Raw genomic sequence first — 23,868 nt, forward strand, 5'->3', positions numbered from 1 at the left:
GGCTAAGGCAGAAGGATCGCTTGAACCCAGGAGGTTGAGGCTGTAGTGAGCTGAGATTGAGCCACTGCACTGCAGCCTGGGTGACAAAGTGAGACTATGTCTCAAAAAAAAGACATTTCTGGTTGGGCACGGTGGCTCACGCCTGTAATCCTAGCACTTTGGGAGGCCAAAATGGGTGGATTGCTCGAGCCCAGGAGTTTGAGACCAGCCTGGGCAACATGGCAAAACCCCGTCTCTATTAAAAAAGATACAAAAATTTAACCAGGCGTAGTAGCTCACGCCTGTAGTCCCAGCTACCTGGGAAGCTGAGGTGGGAGATCACCTGAGCCCAGGAGGTTGAGGCTGCAGTGAGCTGTGATTGTGCCACTGCACTCCAGCCTGGGTGACAAGAGTGAGACCCTGTCTCAAAACAAACAACAATAAAATTTTTCTAATAACATTTTATTCTCTGTCTTGACCTCAGAAGTTTTAAGTTGACAGTGTTATAGTGGAGCATCTTGATTGAGATAATTTTTATTTCAAAATATATAGAATTTATATTTTTTTCATGCAGCCTTTTCTCTTAAAATTACCTAGAGAGCATTTTGTCTGTCAAATATATTTACAAGGAAAGAACACCTTCGTAATGCTGTTAAACCAAGCAGATAGCTAATGTAGCTGCTGGCAGTGTCATAATTATTGGTGAAAATAACAACACAGTGCCCTTTATTGGCCTGTGAACAGATATATTGACTATGACTATCAAAGGCTTAATTTAATGCTATTTGTTTAAAATGGCTTAATGCATTTCTTCCCATCCTCCTACCTCCGCACACACCATTTTTTAAGGCAGCAGCAAAAGTAGTAGAAAGTAAAAGAACAAGAACAATAACTTCTCAAGATAAACCTAATGGTAATGATGTTGAAATGGAAAATGAAGCTAATTTGGATACAAGAAAAAGGTTTGTAATTTAATCAATTTGTATATTCTTTGTTTTATGAATGTTCTGTCTTTATGTAAAATTGATGTGAGTCTTTTTGTTAAAAATAATTACTGAGTAGCATGTTATCTTGCTGATGATTAACATTTAGGTATTTGGAGTACTGTAGAGTTATTTCATGACCTGTGCAAACTACATATGCCAAGCAAAAGTAGAGAATAAGAAAATATTACAGTTTAAATAATGTGGATAGTTTACCATTCTTACTGAGGGTATGCTTAGGAACAAAGATGAGGTTGGACTCCTGTGCCCCTTAGTTGTTTTTAGATTCTACATGTTCTCATTACGTGATTCATGTTTCACTGTACTAAGAGTCTAGTATATTAAGATATTATTCGTATATCTTCTCTAAGGGTAAGCTCACTGCTTCATCTGGTGCTTGACTGAAGAAATAGTGATTTGCTTTAATACTGGAGGAAAACAAGCTGTGTCAGTCCTGTATATTGAGAGATATGTTAAGTCTCCAAAATTATTTTTTCTTTAGGGATTTTCAGGGGTGATTTTGTCTTTTGTTTTAGAAGCTTAATTATCTTCCCCTATTGAGGAAGCTATAACTCTGATATTATAAAGATCTTCTTTCCTATTGAACCCATGGTCTGTTTTCTCTGTTCTTCTACCTTAAACCAAGGCCAGATAATCAAATCTCTGTGGTCTCTGGATGGGTATATTTGGAAATGGATGTAATATTACTTTCTTCTTGGGACCAAGACTTAAGTGTTGCAGCGACCCCATCTTAACTACTTATTTAGTGATAGAGATTGGGGTTCAAGTTGGATCTACACTGCACTTGTCATATCTTAGGACTGAGGCTCTGTCATCTTATAGTGGTCCCTCCTATTGTTCCTGCCTGTCAAAGCATGACCTGTTCCTTTCATCTCTCCAAAGGCTGTACTAAAGTCTTATTTCACATTGATGTACTTTTTTCTAAAACCCAGTTTAAGAAGTAGAGATTCCATATTTATTGGCCCAATTACTTCATTTTGTTTCAAAAATCAAAGTTTAATGATACTAATACCCAATACATTCTTGTGGGCAAGCCATCCTGCTCATGATTATACTGCTAATACCATGGTTCTTACAGATAATGACAAGCACACTTCCTATGGACTCTCCTTATATAGTACTACCCACTTATTTCAGATGCTCTCTTAGACACAAACACGGTGCAATCCATGTGTACCAAACAGAACTCTTCATGTTCTCATTTGCCTCTCTACACCCTGCCTCTCTTCTTTAACCTCACACATCCAGCTGTCTCTCCAAGTATTAAGAACCCCACCTTAGAAATGCTTCTCCAGTCTATTTTTATCTATATAGCTTTGTACCATTCAAATCCATCCTTGACATAACTTACAGAGTTAGCTTCCAAAAAAATAAAAGTAAATCTCTTTAGATCACTCCCAGCTTAAAAACTTTTTGGCTCCTATTTCCTACTAGATGAGTCAGAATTTATTGCCATGGCTTATAAAGCCTTACGTAGACCCATTCTCAGTCTTATCCCTAAGCATGAACCCCTCCCTGTACATCGTACTTTCTAGCAGCACAGAACTTCTCCCTGATCTTAAAATGTTAGAAGTTTTCATACCTCTGCCCTTGCTTTGTTCCTTCTATTTCAATTCCTATCATTTTATTTTCTCCAAGGCAAGCTCTTACTTGCTATTCAATCTATCTCAGAGATCACCCGGATGAAGTCTTTCCCAGCTCTGTAATCAGAGTTGTTACTTCTGTGCTTTCATAGCATACATCTCTATAAAAGGACTTATCTTCGTTAGTAACTTATCTGTTTACCTGATTCTTTCACTAGATTGAGAATTATTTGAAGGTTCTTTCTTAGCTTTGAAGCATCTTAATTAGCTTGGTATCCTTGTTGCCTAATTCATTACCAAGCATACATTAGAACTTGCTGTACACTAATTACAGGAAACAAAACTAAAACTAGAAACAGGGTAAAGATCAAGAATTGAGCAAATACCAAAACCATCCTGGAAGCAGAACCAGGGCAAATAAAGCATTAAATCACCAGTGTCAGGACAGTTACCAATAAGGGTTCAAGTAAAGCAAGTATAGAATCAGAAGTGTGATTGTGAGGTCAGACAAATCCTAGAAAAATTGAAACCCCCATGTTATGAAGACTAGATGAAATAAATATTTTGCTCTGATAAAGCTTATACAGTTGTTCGTTGGTGTTTGAAGGGGATTCGTCCTAGGACATCCACCCTCCGTGAATACCAAAATCCACAGATACTCAAGTGTCTTACAAAAATGGTGTAATAGCCAGGAACAATGGCTCACACCTGTAATCCCAGCACTTTGAAAGGCTGAGGCAGGAGGATCACTTGAGCCCAAGAGTTTGAGACCAGCTTAGGCAACATGGCAGAACCTTGTCTTTACAAAAATTAACCAGTCTTGGTGGTGCATGCCTGTAGTGCCAACTACTTGAGAGGCTTAGGTGAGAGGATCGCTTGAGCCTGGGAGGTCTGCGGTAAGCTGTGTTTGTGCCACTGCACTCCAGCCTGGCTGACCCTCTGCAAGACCCTGTCTCCAAAAAAAAAAAAAAAAAAAAGGTGTAATATTTGCATATTACCTACACACATCCTCCCATATACTTTAAGTCATCTCTAGAGTACTTAAAATACCTAACACAGTGCTGAAATAGTTGAGATGGACAGCTTCATGGAGATACTAACCTTGAGCAGGGGCTTTTGTAGGATGGTTAAGATTTTTACAGATGGATAGAAGAGGAAATACCATTTTAGGAGAGAGGAATAGTACCAGTGAAAGCATGGAGGTGTAAATAGTCATGTTGTGTGTGTGGAAACCATTTTAACTATAGCAAATGGGAACTTAATCAATTCCCAAAAGTTCACTTGGAGACTGGTGGGGAGAACCATAAATTAAAATTGAGCCCATCAAATTGTATACTTTAAACATGTGCCATGCTTTTTATGTATCAGTTATACCTTAATAAAGCAGTTTTTAAAACTTGAATTCATGGAAATAAAGTGCCATGGAAGAGTTTTTGAAAGAGTGTTATTATAAATGCTTGACTACAGCATTAATTATGCTTATGTCTGGAGAAGCTTGATTTGATACCTCTTATAAGTATAAGCATGTCTGGACAAAAATTAGCCATGTTGTAATGGACTGTGTATGTCCCAATGTTACCGAGGTTTCTTTCCAAAGTTATTTTTTGTAAATTGAAATATGTCTTGACTATGTGGAAAGTACTACCCTTATGAAAAGTTTCTTTTGTTTACATTCTTACAAGTTTTTTCTTCTTTTAAAGTGTTAGTGACAAACAGTCTGCGGTAACTGAATCCTCAGAGGGTACAGTATCCTTATTGAGGTGAAGTAAATTGACATTTTTCTTCTTTGTCTTTCAAATCTTTGATTGAAGCAATTCATGCAGACCTAATATAACTACTACATAAATGGTACAATTGAAAGAATATCTCAGGGTCCTACTTAGCCCAACAGATATTCGACGACTCTGAGACATCTTGCAATTCCAAACTGTAGAGACCTGCTTCTGAGACTGGGTTGTTTCACATTGTTTCTACAAAGCCCTTATTGGAATACACATATAGGGAGTTCTTGAGCTTAAAACAGATGTTTAGTAAGCACTTATCTGTCATAAAAACAAAGATACGATACTGGGGCAGGAAGGGGATGGGGATTACATTTTTAATGAATGCCCCAATGCCAGTATTATCAAAGTTACTTGAAAAACTTTATTCGATCTAATAGAATCACTGTGACAGACAATATAACCTGTCCAGAGGGCAGAAAGTCTGCATGAATGATTTATAAGATAGAGCAGTTGGGATCACAAGTGGAACCGTGGGAGGAGGTGGCTGACTTCATGTGGAAGAGGTGATTGGACATGAGGAATTGAGAGGCCAAGATGGTATATGAATTGTCCGTGAGAATACTGAAATAATTCATAATAGCAGCACTTAGGTGTAGAGAAAGATCTGTGAATGATGAAGAAGTGCTTGGAAGGATGGTGAATGGCTGTGAAGAATGATGGAAGGTGATATATCTCAGTGGCATGAATCCTCAAGGCTGAAGTTTCTATGGAAGCAGGATCTTGAAAGTGGCATTCATTAGGAAATGGAAACTGCTGTCTGTGGCGTCCTGTAGTTTATGGAGGGTGGAAGATGAAGCCAATCTCTACTTGAGAAGGCTACTAAGGAGAGAAACATTGTCCCCAGGGGAAAGCTAGATTTTTAGACAAGGCAAAGAGCAGGGAGGGATGGTTGAAGAGATTGAGAATGACATTCCAGAAAGGACAATAGAAAGTCTTGGGAAGGAGGGAGAGAGGGGAAGAGAGAAATGATAGCTGGTCACATAGAGTATCTATAGGGATAAAAGTGTAGCTAAAAGAACCTACATTTTAGGTGTAGGTAATAACAGCTGCCTAAGCTTAAGTGAACTGCTTTTTGAATCTTAGTTTGCTCCTTCATAAAATTGGATTAATATAATATCAATTTGGCAGGGTTTTTAAAAAAAATGATGCCACATCCTATGTTTCCAAACAGCCTTACCTTTCAAAACTCTTTTTGGAAGCTGTAAAGATAATCAAGTGATACCTGCCATTATGTAAAGCAATTTTGAAATCCGTCTTTGGGGAAATAAAAGCCTTAAGAGAGAATGAAAGCTAATACTTTGTAGTTTTAGGATTTTTTTTCCTTGATGTATCTAATTGGAAAGCCAAAAGAGTCTTGTCTTTTTTTCTTTTTTTTTTTTTTGCCTGCTTCTTCTGAGACGTCAAAAAACATCTTGATTTCTGCTGAGTAGATGAGATAGAGAAAGATGAGAGAGGCAACAGAAATCTTAAGAGGCCACAGGTTAAGATGGGGCACTAAGCAGGGAGACCACCAAAGGAAGTAGGCCAAAGTATTAATAGAAGATCCTAGAACAGATTAAGGCAAATGCTTTACCTTTTTTCCATTGCTTTACTAATCTTTTTGGAACCAATTACAAACTTCGTGTTTTATTTTAGGTCTCACAAGAATCTTTTCTTATCTAAGTTGCAACATGGAACCCAGCAACAAGACTTTAATAATAAGAAAGAAAGAAGAATAGGAACTCTTCAAAGTGAGTACTGTTGTAACAGTTTTAGAGGGGGAGAATTTATGTGTCCTCAGACAACCCAGCTGTTGACTTTACTACTATAACAAAAAAACACACACTTCAGAAAACTGAAGCACAAAGTCTTGACTTCATAGAGTTAATTGAAGTAGTGTTTAATTGCGAAAGTTAGCTATTTTGACTGTCTAGCTTAGAGTTATTTTGGTACACTGCTTTTCTACCTTGACTGTGTTTAGCAACTTCAAATATAGTCATATGCCACATCATGACATTTCAGTCAAAGACAGACTGTATTGCATGTAGGATGGTGACCCTGTAATAATGTAATGGAGCATATATAGAAACTTGATAATGTGGCACTTGATATTGGCATTGCATATCAAGTAGGGGAAATGATTGATAATTAGCAATGGTACTGGGAACCGTGGATTTTCTATATGAATATATATATATGTATGTATGTTTGTGTAAGTGTACTCTTAATGTTCACATAAGGACAAAATAACCCAACGACCCATTTCTCAGAACATATCCCCCTTGTAAAGCAATGCATGACTGTAGTTACTTTTCAGAAACATTAAGTACAGTTGATTCTTGTTATTCACAGTAGTTATGTTTTATAAAGTCTGAGAGTGTTGAATTAGCAAATTACAAGTTTCTTTTTGGTATGTATTCATTTAACAAATGTTTATTGACCCCACATTAATATTTTAGGTACTGAACTGATACTGAGATTTTTAATATGGATCTAAATATAAATACTTATTGATAAAAATAATAGACATAATGAAATTAGGTTTATTTCTCCATGCTCATAAGGTACCATCTTGATGTCAGGCAAATGATAGGCCTGCAGTAAATATTATAGAATAAATTTGTTTATACCTGATGGCTGATGACATGGCAACCATTAGCAAATATTTGTAAATAGAGCTCTAAAATATTTACATTCATAGATATCATTCCCATTTTAAAGATGAGAAAATGGAAACTCAGTAGTTATGTGCTTAATGTTGGTGGAGTTCCAAGATTGATTTTCTACACTTATTGCTGCAAGACAGCTGGGAATCATTTTAAATGAGAATAATGTGAGCATTTTCCTAGACACTTAATTTCATAGTGCGAAATTCAAAGAAAAGGAAATGTAGGCCAGCTGCAGTGGCTCACACCTATAATCCTAGCACTTTGGGACGGTGAGGCAGATGGGTTGCCTGAAGAGCTTAGGAGTTTGAGACCAGCCTAGGCAACATGGCGAAACCCCGTTTCTACTAAAAATAGAAAAAATTTGCCAGGCGTGGTGGTGCCTGCCTGTAATCCCAGCTACTCGGGAGGCTGAGGCACAAGAATCTAGTTTGAACCCGGGAGGTGGAGGTTCAGCCTGTGTGACAGAGCGAGACTGTCTCAAAAGAGATAAAACATGGTTTATCAGCAAATTTGAAGACTATAAACTCATTGCAGACTGGCTTGACAGTGACTGTGGCTATTGAGTCTATAAGGTCTTTGAGTTTTAGCACATTTTATTAGGTGTCAGTAATGTTTTCTTAAAAAAAATCCGGTGTACTTCAGTGGTACCCAGGTACCCCCTCTTTATAGTTTGAGGATAATAATTTTGTTTGTGCTAAACCTTTTTTTCTCTTCTTTATCTGTTTTTGGAGACAGAGTCTTACTTTGTTGCCTAGGCTGGAATGCAGTGCAGTGGTGAGATCTTGGCTCACTGTAGCGTCTACCTTCCTGGGCTGAGTTGATCCTCCCACCTCAGCTTCCCAAGTAGCTGGGACCACAGGCACATGCCACCCCTGCTATTTTTTGTTTTTTTGTTTGTTTGGTTGTTTGTTTTGAGATGGGGTCTTGCCCTGTCACTCTGGCTGGAGTGCGGTGGCTTGATCTCGGCTCACTGCAACCTCGGTCTCCAGGTTTCAAGCAATTCTCCTGCCTCAGCTTCCTGAGTAGCTAGGATTACAGGAGTGTGCCACCACATCCAGCAGATTTTTGTATTTTTAGTAGAGACGGGGTTTCGCCATGTTGGCCAGGCTGGTCTGGAACTCCTAACCTCAGGCAATCCGCCCACCTTGGACTCCCAAAGTGCTGGGATTATAGGCGTGAGCCACCACACCCAGCCTTTTTGTATTTTTTGTAGAGATAGGGTTTTGCCATGTTGCCCTGGCTGGTCTGTAACTCCTGAACTCAAGCAATCTGCTTACTGTAATTGTGCCGAGATTACAGGCAGCCACTGCTCCTAGCCCTAACCTTTTTTTCAAAAACTAAGTTTTGTGTTGTACAGTTGACATGTGCTTAGGGAAAAAAAAAATCAAGTTAATTCAGAAAAGTTGAAAGAAAAAGCCAAATCATCCAGATTTCATCAGTGCAGAAAAACTCACGAGCATTGATTGAAATTATTAATACTTGAGTTGAAAACTTTTTATAGGTAAATGCATTCAATCCTCAAAACAACCTTATGAGATTAGTGCTTTTTTTTTTTTTTATCATCTCCATTATACAGATGAGGAAGCTGAGATTTAAAAAGGTAAATAAAATGCCTTTGGTTTTAGTGTATAAATAGAACAGGAGCCACAATTTGAAATCAGACAGTCTGACTCCAGAGCCCAGGCCTCTAATTGCTTAGATGGACTGCCTCAATAGAAGAATGGATAGATTAAGAGCAAATAAAATTTTAGAAAATTGTGATAAAGTTACATATGTTACTTTAAAATATATTTACATTTAATTTTTAAGATGTAAAACAAGGATTCAGTACTTCAGATGAAGGTGGTTTCACAAGAAATCTATCAGTAACCTTTATGATCTGTATAAAATAAAGAATATGAAATGCTTTAATAGGTTAACTTTAGTCTTGTTGATTGACCGTAGCAAAAATTTCTTCCACCAATCCCCAATTTTTCTTGGTTATATTCTATATAATCAATATTTGTAGCATTGTTTGCCCATGTTGGATTTTCAGTTCAAAATATTTTTTCATTTTCTTAGAGACTTTTTTACTGACCTATGAGGGAATCTGTTTAATTTCCAAATATCTTTCTGTTACTGATTTTTAGTTTAATTCTATTTCAGTCTGTGAATATGCTTCATAGTTTTTTGTTTGTTTTTGTTTTTTAAGATTTGTTTTGGCCGGGCGAGGTGGCTCAAGCCTGTAATCCCAGCACTTTGGGAGGCCGAGACGGGCGGATCACGAGGTCAGGAGATCGAGACCATCCTGGCTAACACGGTGAAACCCCGTCTCTACTAAAAATACAAAAACTAGCCGGGCGAGGTGGCGGACGCCTGTAGTCCCAGCTACTCGGGAGGCTGAGGCAGGAGAATGGCGTAAACCCGGGAGGCGGAGCTTGCAGTGAGCTGAGATCCGGCCACTGTACTCCAGTCCGGGCGACAGAGCGAGACTCCGCCTCAAAAAAAAAAAAAAAAAAAAAAAGATTTGTTTTATGGCCCACAGTATGGTTTATTTTGGTCCATTTGGATGTGCCCAGAGAAGAACGTGAATTCTGGCATTGTTGTATGAAGTGTTTTAAAATGTCAATTAGGTCAAGTTTTTAATAATGCTGTTCAGGTATCTATATATGTACTCATTTCCTCCCTACTTGTTCTGTCAATTAGAAAAGTGATAAAATCTCCCAGCTATAATTATGAATTTGTCTTTACATTTATGTGATTATTTCCTTTTTTCTATTTTAGTCCTCTAACACCTGTTTAAACATTTCTCCTAATGCTAAAATCTCTCCATCAGAGCTAGTGTGGTTTCCATTTTCCTGACTGGAACCCACCCAATATATATGTCAAAATCCCATGTATGTTTAGGTCTCTTGGTCTCCTCTTGCAACAATACCATATTGTTTCAGTTACTGTAGTTTTATAATAGCTCAGTTTGTAGTAGGGTAATCTTATTGTTTTTCAAGAGTATCTTGACTATTCTGGTGTTTTGGTCTTCCATATTGTCAGGGAAAAAACCTAGCCATAGGGCTTTATAAGCAGTAAACCTGCTGCTACTTTATAGGTACAAAAGGGAGACAACAAGACTTAGCGACTTAATGAGTTAGAGTAAGACAGATTATTATAGCAAACAACATGGCATTGATGTAGTTGTTCAGATTTCTCTACCCCAAGTCCTGTGGACTATGCAGCAGGCCTAAATGGATGCTGTGAAGGCAGTAAGCTATATTTCAGCTGAGGAAAACTCAGAGCCAAGGGCCCAGTGCTTTTTGAGTAAGCAACAAAACATTGTAACAAATAGCAAACAAGCCAGTACCCTCTCCCAGGAGAGAGCAGTTGGCCTGGTCATCATGTTGTGGTTTCCTTGACCTGCTTAATTGCCTATCTGACTGGCTATAGAAAATGCACTATTTCAGGGGATGAATAAGGCTTTTGTACATGCAACAAGAATTGCAGGGGTGCTCAGAGCCAATGGTGGACTACCTCTCTTAACACATAATTTTAGAATAATCTTGTTAAATTACACAAAGAACCCTGTTGAAATTTTTATGTGAAATTGCATTGTTAACAATAGATGGGCCGGGCGCGGTGGCTCAAGCCTGTAATCCCAGCACTTTGGGAGGCCGAGACGGGCGGATCACGAGGTCAGGAGATCGAGACCATCCTGGCTAACATGGTGAAACCCCGTCTCTACTAAAAAATACACAAAACTAGCCGGGCGAGGAGCTGTAGTCCCAGCTACTTGGGAGGCTGAGGCAGGAGAATGGCGTAAACCCGGGAGGCGGAGCTTGCAGTGAGCTGAGATCCGGCCACTGCACTCCAGCCTGGGCGACAGAGCGAGACTCCGTCTCAAAAAAAAAAAAAAACAATAGATGATTTTGCAGAAAACTGACACTATTACATTGTTTTCCTATGCATGAACAAAAAATATTTCTCTAACAGTTTTTATATATACAATCATCCCTTGGTTTTCACAGGGGGTTGGTTCCAGGACTCATCCCCCTGCCCGCCCAACAGGGATACCAGAATTCTCAAATGCTCAAGTCCCTTACATAAAATGGCATAGTCTTTGCATATAGACCTGTGCACCCGCCTACCACATGCTTTAACTCATCCCCAAATTACTTATAGTAACTAAAACAATGTAAATGATAAATAACTAAATTGTAGTAAATAATTATTAGACTGTATTTTTTATTTGTATCATTTTTTATTGTATTGATATATATATATATATATATATTTCCCCCCCGAATGTTTTATTCCAAGATTGGTTGAATCCACAGATGTGGAACCTGCGAATATAGAGGGCCAATGGTAGGTGGGTAGGTAGGTAGGTAGGTAAGTAGATAGGTAGATAGATAGATAGATAAAACTTCTCATAACATGTTTTATATACATAGTGAAGCTTTATAATTTACTACATACAGATGTTGTATCATTTTTGCTAAAGTTATCTAAGGGGCCATGACATGATGGCTCACACCTGTAATTCCAGCACTTTGGGAGGCCGAGGCAGGAGGATCACTTGAGCCCAGGAATTAAGAGACCAGCCTGAGCAATATAGTGAAACCATGTCTTTACAAAAAAATTTTTAAAAATTAGTCGGGCATGGCAGCAGGTGCCTCTAGTCCCAGCTACTCAGGAGGCTGAGGTGAGGGAGGATAAGGAAGAAGTATCACTTGAGCCCAGGAGTTTGAGCTATGATCATACCACTGCACTTCAGCCTAGGCGAAAAAGAGAGACCCTATCTCTTAAAAAAAAAAAAAAGTGATCTCTAAGAATGTTAGATTTTTTGTGGCTATTGTAAATAGTATCTTTCTATTGTTTCAATTAAATTATTTTAACTCTTTGCTGCTAATGACTAGAAATCCTATTGCTAATGAATGAAATCCTTTTTGTGTATTGATCTTACTGATCTTTTAATTCTATTTGTAGATTCTCTTAGATTTTCTGCCCAAACAATTCATTTTTCAATAATTACAGTTCTGTTTCTTTTCAGTTAAGTATATTTCTTGTCTTATCAAACTATGAGTAAGAAAGAAGGAGTTAGGAAAGGATTTGCTTCTTAGTACTCCTAAAACATTATCGTAAGAAAATTTCAACGATCCTATGCAATAAATATTTTTCCTTTTTTTTAAACAGATGATGAAAACACAGGTTCAGGGATGTGAAATGATTTATTTAAAGACATATAAAAGAATCAAGTCTCAAAACACTCCCCATCTGATTTCAAAGACTGATCTTTGTACTATACCATACTGCTTCCAGATTTGAAGGAAAAAAATCAAACATGTAGAGTACTTTTTCTTAGAATAGCTTAAAAGAATTTCATGATAATCGTTAAAAATATAATTGTTCTTTTTTCTTTAATGTGAAACAATATTTATGACATTATTTTTCTACTTTTAGGTACAAAAAAGAAAAAAGAAAGCAGAAGAGCCACTGAAAGCAGAATACCTGTTTCAAAGGGTCAACCGGTAACTCCTGAAAAACATCGAGCTAGAAAAAAACAGGTATTTGGTTTTTTTTATATTTGAATAACACTTATGGACATTAAAGTTATAACTTGAATAATTGTGATTATTTCTGTTCAACCTCCCAAAAATCTTGAGTATAAAATATTTACGCTTTGCCATCTTTTATTTTGCCATCTTAGATTAGGTGACTGATCAGCCTATTCAAAATGAAGTACTTCACCCACATTAAAAAGTCTTAAGTTGGGTGTTAGTACTGACATCTATTTGGAATTATTGTGATATATCATAAAATCTGTTTATTAGATGTAAGGGTGGGACTTAACTCCATATTATAAGCTTTGATATTTAAATTTCCTAACAGGGATCCAGTTTAAATAAGATTTTTCTTTACTTAAAAACAAAGAAAAGATACCATTTGACCACAACATTTTATTAAGGTGGATCAATTTAGGGCTTGATTCATTTGTTTCCGCTTTCAGTCACTGTAGTTTTGTGCCATCTGTCCAGTGTCTGAAACCATTATTTTATATATTTTTTGATTGTCTAGTTGTTCACAGCAGATGGATAAATCTGGTCATTGTTTTTGTGGTTGTGTGTGTGTGTGTTTTCCCCTTTTTTTGTAGAGATGGTGTCTCACAATGTTGCCTAGGCTGGTCTTGAATTCCTGGGCTCAAGTGATCCTCCCAACTTGCGGTCCAGAAGTGCTGGGACTATATATAGCATGAGCTACTGCACCCAGTCAGGCCCTTGTTTTCTTTTGTGGCTGGAACCATTTTCTTACTTGAAGGTGTCTTTTTTTTTTTGACAAGCTAATTGCAAATAGCTCATACTGAGGTGTTGCGGATAGTGTCAAGTTGCAGGCTACTAGGAATATCTTCTGTGACTTAAGGTTATGTTACCCTTCATTTCTGCCCCAGTGAACATAGCAAGCAACTTCTACTTTGGATTTGCTTCCTACACATATTACTTGCCTTTGTGATTCCCTTTTTTAGCCTTGCCATCTCTGGCCTTTAGTAGGTTGAGGGGAGCTTCTGCTGTTGCTGACCAGAGATTTAGGGGGTGTACCTCAGGGTATTTTCATTAGAAAAGTATACACCACATGTTTCCTGAGATCTATAGACAAAGTTGCTTTTTCATACACCTAAGTTACACTGATTATGTATACCCTTTCTACCTACATTATGGTTCAGTTTGTAAATGTCTCTTAGTTTTTTCAGAGTTTTATTTCAGGATTTTATTTCTTGTTGCTTTTGGGTGAATTCCCAAAGGAGAAGAGGGAAATGCTAACCTTATCCTACCACGTGTGACCACAGTCATGCATACGTTTTGTACTGAATTTGTTTTGCAGTTCGAATATGATGTACATGTATATAGTTTGTTTATTTATCCTGCTTGGTGTTTTCCGAGCTTCCTGAATCTGTAGTTTGGTGTCTGTCTTTAGTTTTGGAAAATTCTCAGCCATTATTACTTCAAATCTTTCTTTTGTTCCTTTCCTTCTTCTGGTGTTCCCATTATAATTCCAAATGTTACACCTTTTAAAGTTGTCCCACAGTTCTTAGGTATTCCTTTATCTTTTTTCATTCTTTTTTCTCTTTACTTTTCAGTTTGAGAACTTTCTATTAATATATCTTCAAATGTACTGATTCTTTCTTCAGCTGTGTTTAATCTACTTATGAGCCCATCAGAGGCATTGTTCATTTCTGTTACCATGTTGTTGATTTCTGGCATTTCCCTTTGGTTTTTTCTTAGAGTTTTCATCTCTCCATTTACATTTACCCATCTGTTCTTGCATGTTGTCCACTTTTTCCATTAAATCCTTTGACATATTGATCATAATAATTTTAAATTCCAAGTCTGACAATTTCAAAATCTGTGCCATATCTGAGTGTGGTCCTGGTGCTTCCTTTGTCTCTTCAGACTGTGTTTTTTGCTTGTTAGCATGCTTATAATATTTTGCTGATAGCTAGATATATCAGGTAAAAGGAAATGAGATAAATGATCCTTTAATATGAGGTGTTTTTTGTTGTTGTTGTTGTTGTTTTTTTGAGACGGAGTCTCGCTCTGTTGCCCAGGCTGGAGTGCAGTGGCCGGATCTCAGGTCACTGCAAGCTCCGCCTCCCAGGTTTACGCCATTCTCCTGCCTCAGCCTCCCGAGTAGCTGGGACTACAGGCGCCCGCCACCTCGCCCGGCTAGTTTTTTGTATTTTTTTTTTTTTTAGTAGAGACGGGGTTTCACCGTGTTAGCCAGGATGGTCTCGATCTCCTGACCTCGTGATCCGCCTGTCTCGGCCTCCCAAAGTGCTGGGATTACAGGCTTGAGCCACCGCACCCGGCCAACATTCACAAAGCCTATTTGGAGATTTGGAGGATAATAAATACAACTATTAACAATTGTAGAAGAGCATTTTAAGAGACAATGTGGGCTTAAAGTCAGACAAATTGAGTTGATGTGTAGCGCTGTCACTTGCTAGCTATCTGATCTTGGGCAGCTGAGCTTAGATAAAATGAATGGTAATAATAATGACCCCTAAAAATGTTATGATAAATGTAAAATCTTATAAAAAATCTAAGAAATGTTTAGAGAAATCTTCCATCTTTAAGAAACTAAGCATTATTTTGATTTTTTTAAACTGGCATTTATAGTAGGTATTTTCTTTTTGAATAATTGTTTCTGTAAATAACTGTTTTGCTTTTTATCAAAAGGCATGGCTTTGGGAAGAAGACAAGAATTTGAGATCTGGCGTGAGGAAATATGGAGAGGGAAACTGGTCTAAAATACTACTGCATTATAAATTCAACAACCGGACAAGTGTCATGTTAAAAGACAGATGGAGGACCATGAAGAAACTAAAACTGATTTGCTCAGACAGCGAAGACTGATTGTGTTTGTAAAAGCTTGATGAAAGGACAGTTAAGTATTTTGATCACTGCATTTTGTTTGAAACTTGCGTCATTTATGTATTTTAAAACTTTTGTTTAAAGCATTACAGTATTTTTCTGTGACCATCAATTATTATGAGGGTTTGTGCTATAAGAGTTAAAGCATATGCTATCATTGTATTCTTTAAGAACCTTATTTTAATAAAATGTAAATTTGTTGAACTCTGCCACATTTAGTATCCCCACCCCCAAATCCTGTTCCAATGAAAAAACTAAAACATGATCCAAAAAAAAAAAAAAATTTCAGTTAACCTATTTTGTGTCTCTAGGCTGACTTCAGCCCTGTAACATAACCCATTAAAATGAATTTTCTTTTTTTTTTTTTTTAAGACAGAGTCTCTGTCGCCCAGGCTGGAGTGCAATGGCGCAATTTCAGCTCACTGCAACCTCTGCCTCCCAGATTCAAATGATTCTCCTGCCTCAGCCTCCTGAGTAGCTGGGATTACAGGCACACACCACCACGCCCAGCTAATTTTTGTATTTTTAGTAGAGACAGGGTTTCACCATGCTAGTCAGGATGGTCTTCAACTCCTGACTTCATGATCTGCTCACCTCAGCCTCCCAAAGTGCTGAGATTACAGACGTGAGCCACTGTGTCCTGCCTAAAATGAATTTTCTAGATGATTGAATAACAATAGTCCTTTGATATGAGATAATGACTTGGTTTATGGCCTTAATATACTACTTAATTACTTAAGATGTTTATTAATAGAATGATAAATGTACAAAGTAACCTATAAACATGACATACTTTTGCTTTCAGTAGTTTCATGTAAATAAAAAAACTTGAAAATAGTAATACCTGAGGACCCATGGGAACAGTAGACACTGGGGACGTAGGGTGGGGAGCGGGAGGAAAAGCTGAAAAACTACCTACTGGGTACTCTGCTCACTACCTGGGTGACAGGATCATCTGTACCCCAAACCTCAGCATTACACAGTATACCCAGCTAACAAACCTGCCCATGTGTTCCCTGAATCTCAAAGAAAAATCGAAATGATTTTTTTAAAAAAGAAAAAGACAATAATATTACCCATGGTACAAAATTTGTACTATTAGCAAGATCATTTTGTGTCGCATTTAGAAACAATTTGACTTTTGCTCAGTGTTTAAACTTTGACAAAAATGGTTTTGAATAGATCTTTATAACCTAATGCCATAAATACAAGAATCTCTGTCTGATACCTTCATTTAATATATCAATATTGGGCCTAAAACAGTATTCCGCAAAGCTTAAATTGGTATTAACTATGATCATCTTGATGTCTATGATAGATAATAAACAATGTCATATATACCTAACTAAGCAATTTTAGTTTTTCGCCATTTTGTTCTTTAAAAGATTTAGACTAACAGAATTATTTAGCATTTTGAGTTATGTGCTTTATTTAGCAAGTAAGTAAAAATATTGGAATATTGAAGTATTTGCATAAAAAATCAAATGGTAGTGTTTCGTAATCTCTATTGTATTTCCTATTAAGGTTTCATATATTACTTTCCCATTGTTCCTGAATTTGTTATCCTATATATAAACAGAAACATGGATGAGTACCATATGCTTCCTGACTCCTTTCTCCTTTATCTTGTTACACCAAGAGATACTGTCACAAGAGATACTGTTTACTGGAGACATTTTGTTGATTAGTGCCAAGGCTGGCATCATGAGTCAAAATAGACTTAAGTCAACCTCATTCCAAACACCTGCCATAAATCATCAAATCTAAGTTGCCATTAATTGTAAGATGCCCTGTTATTTCACATACAACTAGAAGAGAAGATCAGAATCAATTATAGTATGGTGCTTTCTTATTTTGAATTTTACTTATTAGAAGAACTAGTTTAGATTTATTTAAACATAAGATTTTTATCACATAACTTGTGGATACTAAAAAAGAGAAATGATAAGCAAAATAAGTTGGGTAATATATTCCTAAAACCTCATCTTCTCCAGTTTGAATCTTTTTTGAATCCTTGTTTTGGTTTTGAGACAGGGTCTCACTTAATTGCCCAGCCTGGAGTGCAGTGGCACAATCACAGCTCACTGCAGCCTCTATTTCCTAGGCTCAGATGATTCTCCTACCTCAGCCTCCCAAGTAGCTGGGACTACGGGCATGTGCCGCCACGCCCAGCTAATTTTTGTATTTCTTTGTAGAAATGGGGCTTCTCCATATTGCCCAGGTTGGTCACAAACTCCTGGGCTCAACAGATCCGTCCACCTCAACCCGCCGAGGTGCTGGGATCACAAGCATGAGCCCCTGAGCCTGGCCCCTGAATTCTTTTTAGTCAGAATTTTTGTTGAGATCATGTAAATTCACATGCAATTGTAAGACATAATACAGAGATCTCTTGTACACTTGGCCCTGTTTCCCCAAATATTAATATTTTGTAAAACTATAGTGTATCACCACCAGGATATTGATATTGATACAACCCATTCATCTTATTTCCCCAGTTTTGTATTCTGTGTATTTAGATCTAAACAGTATTATCACTTGTGTTCATATATCTACCACCATGAGGATCCCTCACATTGCTCTTTTGTAAGCATACATACCTCTTTCCTGCATCCTTCCCCCAAATCCTGACAGCCACTAACCTATCCTCTATTTATAAAAGTTAATCATTTTAAAATCTTATATAGTGACATCACCAAAAATAGCAAAAGAGGGAGCTCCAAAGATCTGTCCCTCCACTGAAACAACCATTGCTAGCAAAAACTTCAGATCAATTTTTGGATCTCTACTATCTAATAACAACAACAGCCAGAGGCATGCTTAATGAAGAGGCTATTTAACTTTGGTAAAAGGGTTTTTGTGGTTTTGCTTACGTACCTACCATGCCCTGTCTCCCAGCCAGGCAACAGCTGAGAGGACAGTGTCCTATGTTCCTAGTGCATCTTGATGGTGCCAGAGTGGGCAATACAGATCTTGCTCTCACAGAAATGTGGGTGTGCTTTGACCTGCCTGCCAGTTCCTAAAGGTTCAGCTCAGAGGTTTGCCTTTGTTTTGCCCCCTCCACCCTAGAACAGCCTCACAGTGCTTATCAGAAGCATTACCTGCAGCCATCTGGGGTTGGGGACAGCAAATAGGGCAGGCAGCAAACACCAAAAAGCTCGGGAAGGAAGTAACTGGGAGGAAGATATGTGGGAGAGAGAAGGCTCAGAAAGGCCTTTGTCTGTACTAAGTAGTCTGGAAGGCCACACACGTGCCTAGCACTGGGCACAGTTTTGGAAAAGACCTGAGAGGACTCTAGGCCTTCACCTCTGACTGATCGTTAGGCTCCACAGAAGCAGAAGGTGGAAGCTAAAGCAGAATTTAGGTGGCCTGGCTAAGCGCTGAAGGAATGCCCAAGTCAGAACCAATCTGCAAAGCCTGGGAGAATTATCATTTTTAATGTTTTATTTTATTTTTTTAAATACAGACATGGTCTTGCTTTGTTGCCTGGGCTTGTCTTTAATTCCTGGCCTCAAGAAATCCTCCTGCCTCAACCTTTCAAAGTGAAAGAGTACCTTTTGTTCTTTTGAACTCATGACAGTTAGGGAAATTAAGTGAAATGCTGTACATATTCTTTGCCATCTTTCACTCAGCATGTTTGTACAATTCAAATTGTAGCTGTAGCCTGTTTATTTTTATTTCTACACTAATCCACTACATGATTCTCTCAGTTTTACACCGTTGGTGAGCACTTGAAGTAAAAATGAAGACCAAACGTGAAAAACAGACTTTTTATTCAGAGCTTGCTGTGGCAAAGGAATTAGCCACAATATCTTGTGTTTGGCAGACTCAAAGGCAGGTAGGTTTATAGTGGGGGGAAAAGGGGCAAGGTTCAGGAATGCTCTGCTTGGAGGGTGTTGGCATGAGGAAGCTGGAGGCTGACCAGCTAGCCGCAGGTGTCTTACAGGATTGTTTCGGGGAACCTATTTGGCTTTCTCTGATTGGTCCCAGGTTGGAAGAGGGAGCAAAATGTTGGGATGATGACAGTAACTGAGTAAGTCTTGACCATTCTGAATCGATCACTGTGGAGATTGTGGTTTGGCTTCCAGGACTGGTTGCTGCAGAAGGCGTGGGTGAGAGTTCTATTGTCACAGAAGCTTGTCCATCGTCTGTGTATGTGCCTCGTCTCAGAGTTGTTTCCAGTTTCTGACTGCTAGGCTTTTACATCTCACATGAAGTATGATTTTAGAAATAATATGAACTCTTGCCTGCCAGAACAAGGTCCAATGAATTTTAAAGGAAGGAAACACAATCTAGAACTCGACAGCAAGGGTCAACTATGAAAAGTTAGGTATGAATATTATAATTCCTAGAGCAAGCATTTTTTCAAAAATACAGACAGCCAATAGAATACTAAATTACTCTATTTGGAATACTAATGAACCAGAAACAAAAAGTAGTGAAACAAAATCACAGGGACGAACAGAAGAAATAAAATGGTACACCTAAATCCAACCACATCAATAGTTATATCAAATGTTAACGGTCTAAGCCAGAAGGCGCATGGCAAACTTTTTCTGTAAAGAGCCAGATATAGGCTTCGCGGGCCATACAGTCTGTGTACTCTGCCTCGAATTAGCCATAGGCAATATATAAATGAGTGAGTATGGCTGTGTTCCAACAAAACTATATTTACAACAACAAACAGGCTGGATTTAGCCACAGGTTATAGTTTCCTGACCTTTGCTGTGGAATTCTAGAGTGTGTTTACTTCCTTTCAAATTTGTTGGACCTTGTTCTGGCAGGCAGTTAAGTTACTTCTGAATCTGGGAACTTCTTTTAATTCTCTTGGTTTTTTTTCTAGTTTTGGAAATTTCCAAGTTTGGAACCACTTAAAAATTAACGGGTTGGTTTTCCAAGATCAGCCTGGTGATGAGAATTTGGGCTTCAGATAGATAAGATAGCTGACTGCCAGTGACCTCTTAGTCCCATTCAATGCTCGCACAGTTCCTCGAGCCTTAAGGGAGGGTTTGAAGTGACTTCTGGTTCAATCTCCCCCTAAGAATATAGTCTTTCAGTGTCCTCATTTAATTATTCCCACCTCAATGTATCCTTAAGGCTTTGACTTCTGGCCCCCTTGCTGAGGAAGAGAAGACAATAATGGAAGTAAGAAGTGTAGAAGGACCCCCTTTCCTTGAAGGCTAACAGACCTCTTCAAAGAGGACCTTCCTACCCCTGGACCACAGCCCGCTTTGGGGAAGAAACTGGCCAGAGGGCACAGGTGGTGCTAACCTGGAACAACAGCCCATTAAAACTGGAGGGTGTGGCCGGGTGGAAAGGTGGAAAGGTGGCCTGAGGGTGCAACTGGAACTCATCCATGTAGCTCCACCCCCGCCCCACTCCCAATAATAATGACAGGACGAGGACTAGAAGGGAATGGTTTTCCTGTCACTTTCACTCCAGAGACCCTCCAAAGCCCTCTGTTGGTAAAGCTTAATGGTCGTTGTGTCAACAGATGTTTAGAGTCCAGCCCATGTCCATCTATCACAAAGCAGGGCAAAGAAGGGTGGATTTGGAGCTGAGAGCCATTATATTGATAACTGGCACATAAAGTGCTTTAATTTTTTTCAACTTACTCCCCCCAACACACACACACACACACCCCTTCATATGTCAAAATGACACTAAGTTTTCATTTAAATTTATCCTATATTGAAAGAGCAAAAAAAAAAAAAATGGCAGTTTGACTCAAGAAATGCAATGGTTTATATGACCTACAACTCTCAAAGGAAAAGTGTAATAATTTTGCAATGTTTTGATGGTATCTACAAGTCATAATTTAAAGGGATACATATTAATTTTTCCCTTTCCATGTAAGTCCTCAAGGAACTCACATCTCTTTTAGCCCAAATTTGTATAGTGTTTTGCTTTGCATGGATTATATCATTTAATTCTTGCAAAACCTTGGTGAATGGTATTATTAATTAGCAGAATGGTAGTAGTAACAGGGAGATTGGTATTATTAATTGCATGTAATAGATAAGGAATCAAGCTTCAGTTATTTTGACTTGCCCAAAATTGATTTGGTAAGTGACAGAACTTTATTTGCTGATACTCCACAATTAAAACTTTTCATTATTCAGGTAGATTTTTTTTCCCTTTTGTTCTATACATGTTGATATGCTTGTTATAAATAAGCCCAGGCCTGTGACCTCGACACCCGTGGAGCTCAGCAGCTGCAGCAGATAGTAGAATGTATGGGAATTCACCCAAATGTACCTACAGTAGAAGTGTATTTTTCATCATTTCAGAGATGCTTTTCCTCTGTGTCTGGTTATAGATCTGTTGGCATGGCATCAAGCAGATTGATGTTCCTCTTATCCCAAGCCCCAAGCTTTTCTTTTCTTTTTTTGTTTTTGTTTTTTTGAGACAGAGTCTCATGCTGTCACCCAGGCTGGAGTGCAGTGGCACAATCTCTGCTCACTGCAACCTCTGACTCCTGGATTCAAGTGATTCTCCTCCTCAGCCTCCCAAGTAATTGAGACCACAGGTGCTTGCCACCACGCCCAGCTAATTTTTTTGTATTTTTGGTGGAGACGGGATCTTGCCATGTTGCCCAGGCTGGTCTTGAACTCCTGGCCTCAAGCCATCGTCTAGCCTCAGCCTCCCAAAGTGCTGGGATTACAGGCATGAGCCACCACACCCAGCCATCCCAGCCCTTCTTACTTCTACCAAGTGGTTACAACAACTTTGATGAGCTGTTATTCAAAGGAATCCTGTGATGAGCAATTTTGAAAAGAAAAATGATCTCTGTATTATATATTTGGAATTTTGAATAGGAAGTAGGTTAAACATGTGTTTAACACTTACCTCATCCCAGGGCCATCTCTCATGGCACAGTGTGACCCCTATATGCTATATGTGTATGAAGCACAGAAGCACAGAGGCAAAATACACCTCAGTCGACTTCCCTTGACTTCCCTTTTAAAGAGTCTTTTCTATATTTCTGGATTATTTCTTTCTCTTTTTTCTGTTTTTGGTTTTGTTTTGTTTTGTTTTGAGAGAGGGTCTTGCTCTGTCTTCCAGGTTGGAGTGCAGTGGTGCAGTGACTCACTGCAACCTCTGTCTCCTGGACTCAAGCAGTCCACCCACCTTGACCTCCCTGAGTGCTGGGATTACAGGTGTGAGCCACCATGCCCAGCTTTCTTATTTTTATTTTTATTTTGAAACCTATTACAGTAACTCCCTGAAAAGAAGATGAGATGTTTAGCTTCCTCACACTCACTCCTCCTCCTTCCCCATGCACCTCCCATGCTTTGTTCAATGTTATTCTTCTTTTACTTGCTTAAGGTACTCTTTCTTATGCCATCGACTTTAGACAGAATTCCTTGGCTTTACTAAGATGGGGAAAAGCAATCCCCAATGTTACACTCACTCATTTTGTTAGCTATGACTATTTCATTGTCAAGTGGTTGGTTGGTTGGTTTGGTTTTTGTTTCACCATTCAAACAGTCTGTCCACTAATTATAATTAAATATTTTGTACTTTATCTGTGGGTAGATTCTAAAAAATCGGAAATCAATAAACCTGTACTACGATTATGTAGTATATTATTCACATTAGTTCCTAGAAGTGTGGTTGACTCATTAAAAATGTAATCCTGTATCAAAAAATTCATACAACTAAAGTGTCAAAATGTTCTCTATTTCCCCCTCAATAGCTCAAAATCATGCCACATTTAAGTTTCATATTTTGATATTTTTATTTGCAATTTCATCCTGAAGCTTTTTTCCAGTTTTATGAAAGTAGTACATGTTCACAATTTTAAAACTGAAATGGTTCTCCATGGCTTAAAATGCAAAACACTCTTCCCTTTCACTACCCTTTGGTACTTCCTATAAGCCACCATTCTCAACTCTTTTAGCTCTTCTCTTAGTTATTGATTTTTATATTTGTTAAAAACGTGCTCTTACTGCTGTTTGTTGTTTTTCAGTTTATTATTATTATTAGAGACAGGGTCTTGCTCTGTTGCCCAGGCTGGAGTGCAGTGGTGCAATCTCAGCTCACTGCAACCTCTGCCTCCCCAACTCAAGCAATTCTCCCACCTCATCCTCCTGAGTAGCTGGGACCACAGTCATGCATCATCATGACCATTTTTTTTGTTTTGTTTTGTTTTGTTTTTAAGGAGATAGGGTTTCGCCATGTTGCCCAGACTGGTCTCCAACTCCTGGACTTAAGCGATCCACCTACCTCAGCCTCCCAAAGTGGTGGGATTACAAGTGTGAGTTACCGTGCCTGGCCAGAGATAATATCTTATTGACTTCTTCTATATGGGATGCTGTGTCTGGCCACACCTCACATACACACATTGCACTCACACATGTGCTTCTCCTCCCCAGTTCCTTCAGCACATTTATGCCAGTTTTTGTTGAATCAATTTTAAGTGTTCATATTATATTAACTCTGTAATTGTTCTTTACACCTGAGCTGTGCAGTTT

The 23,868-nt window shown here is 38.4% G+C and overlaps 1 protein-coding gene and 1 long non-coding RNA gene across 5 annotated transcripts in view; both read left to right on the forward strand.

Moving 5' to 3' along the window:
• TERF1 (telomeric repeat binding factor 1) overlaps positions 1 to 16,988 on the forward strand; it is a 37,617-nt gene extending 20,629 nt beyond the window's left edge. For 2 of the 4 annotated variants that reach the window (XM_033203616.1, XM_033203619.1), the window contains 5 exons: positions 829 to 941; positions 4,267 to 4,326; positions 5,986 to 6,080; positions 12,429 to 12,532; positions 15,200 to 16,988. In XM_033203616.1, coding sequence (XP_033059507.1) covers positions 829 to 941; positions 4,267 to 4,326; positions 5,986 to 6,080; positions 12,429 to 12,532; positions 15,200 to 15,376 — 549 coding nt within the window. In that variant the 3' untranslated portion in view covers positions 15,377 to 16,988. The remainder of the gene's footprint in view (positions 1 to 828; positions 942 to 4,266; positions 4,327 to 5,985; positions 6,081 to 12,428; positions 12,533 to 15,199) is intronic. The other 2 variants (XM_033203620.1, XM_033203618.1) reach the window with 1 other exon arrangement.
• A 557-nt stretch (positions 16,989 to 17,545) lies between these two features.
• On the forward strand, positions 17,546 to 21,106 carry LOC117079597. Its single transcript, XR_004435507.1, has 2 exons — positions 17,546 to 20,276; positions 20,489 to 21,106. It is a non-coding gene; the product is annotated as an uncharacterized LOC117079597 (long non-coding RNA).
• The last annotated feature ends 2,762 nt before the right edge of the window (positions 21,107 to 23,868 follow it).

This window comes from Trachypithecus francoisi, unplaced genomic scaffold (assembly GCF_009764315.1).
Source record: "Trachypithecus francoisi isolate TF-2019V2 unplaced genomic scaffold, Tfra_2.0 Lachesis_group7, whole genome shotgun sequence".
Taxonomy (NCBI): domain Eukaryota; kingdom Metazoa; phylum Chordata; class Mammalia; order Primates; family Cercopithecidae; genus Trachypithecus; species Trachypithecus francoisi.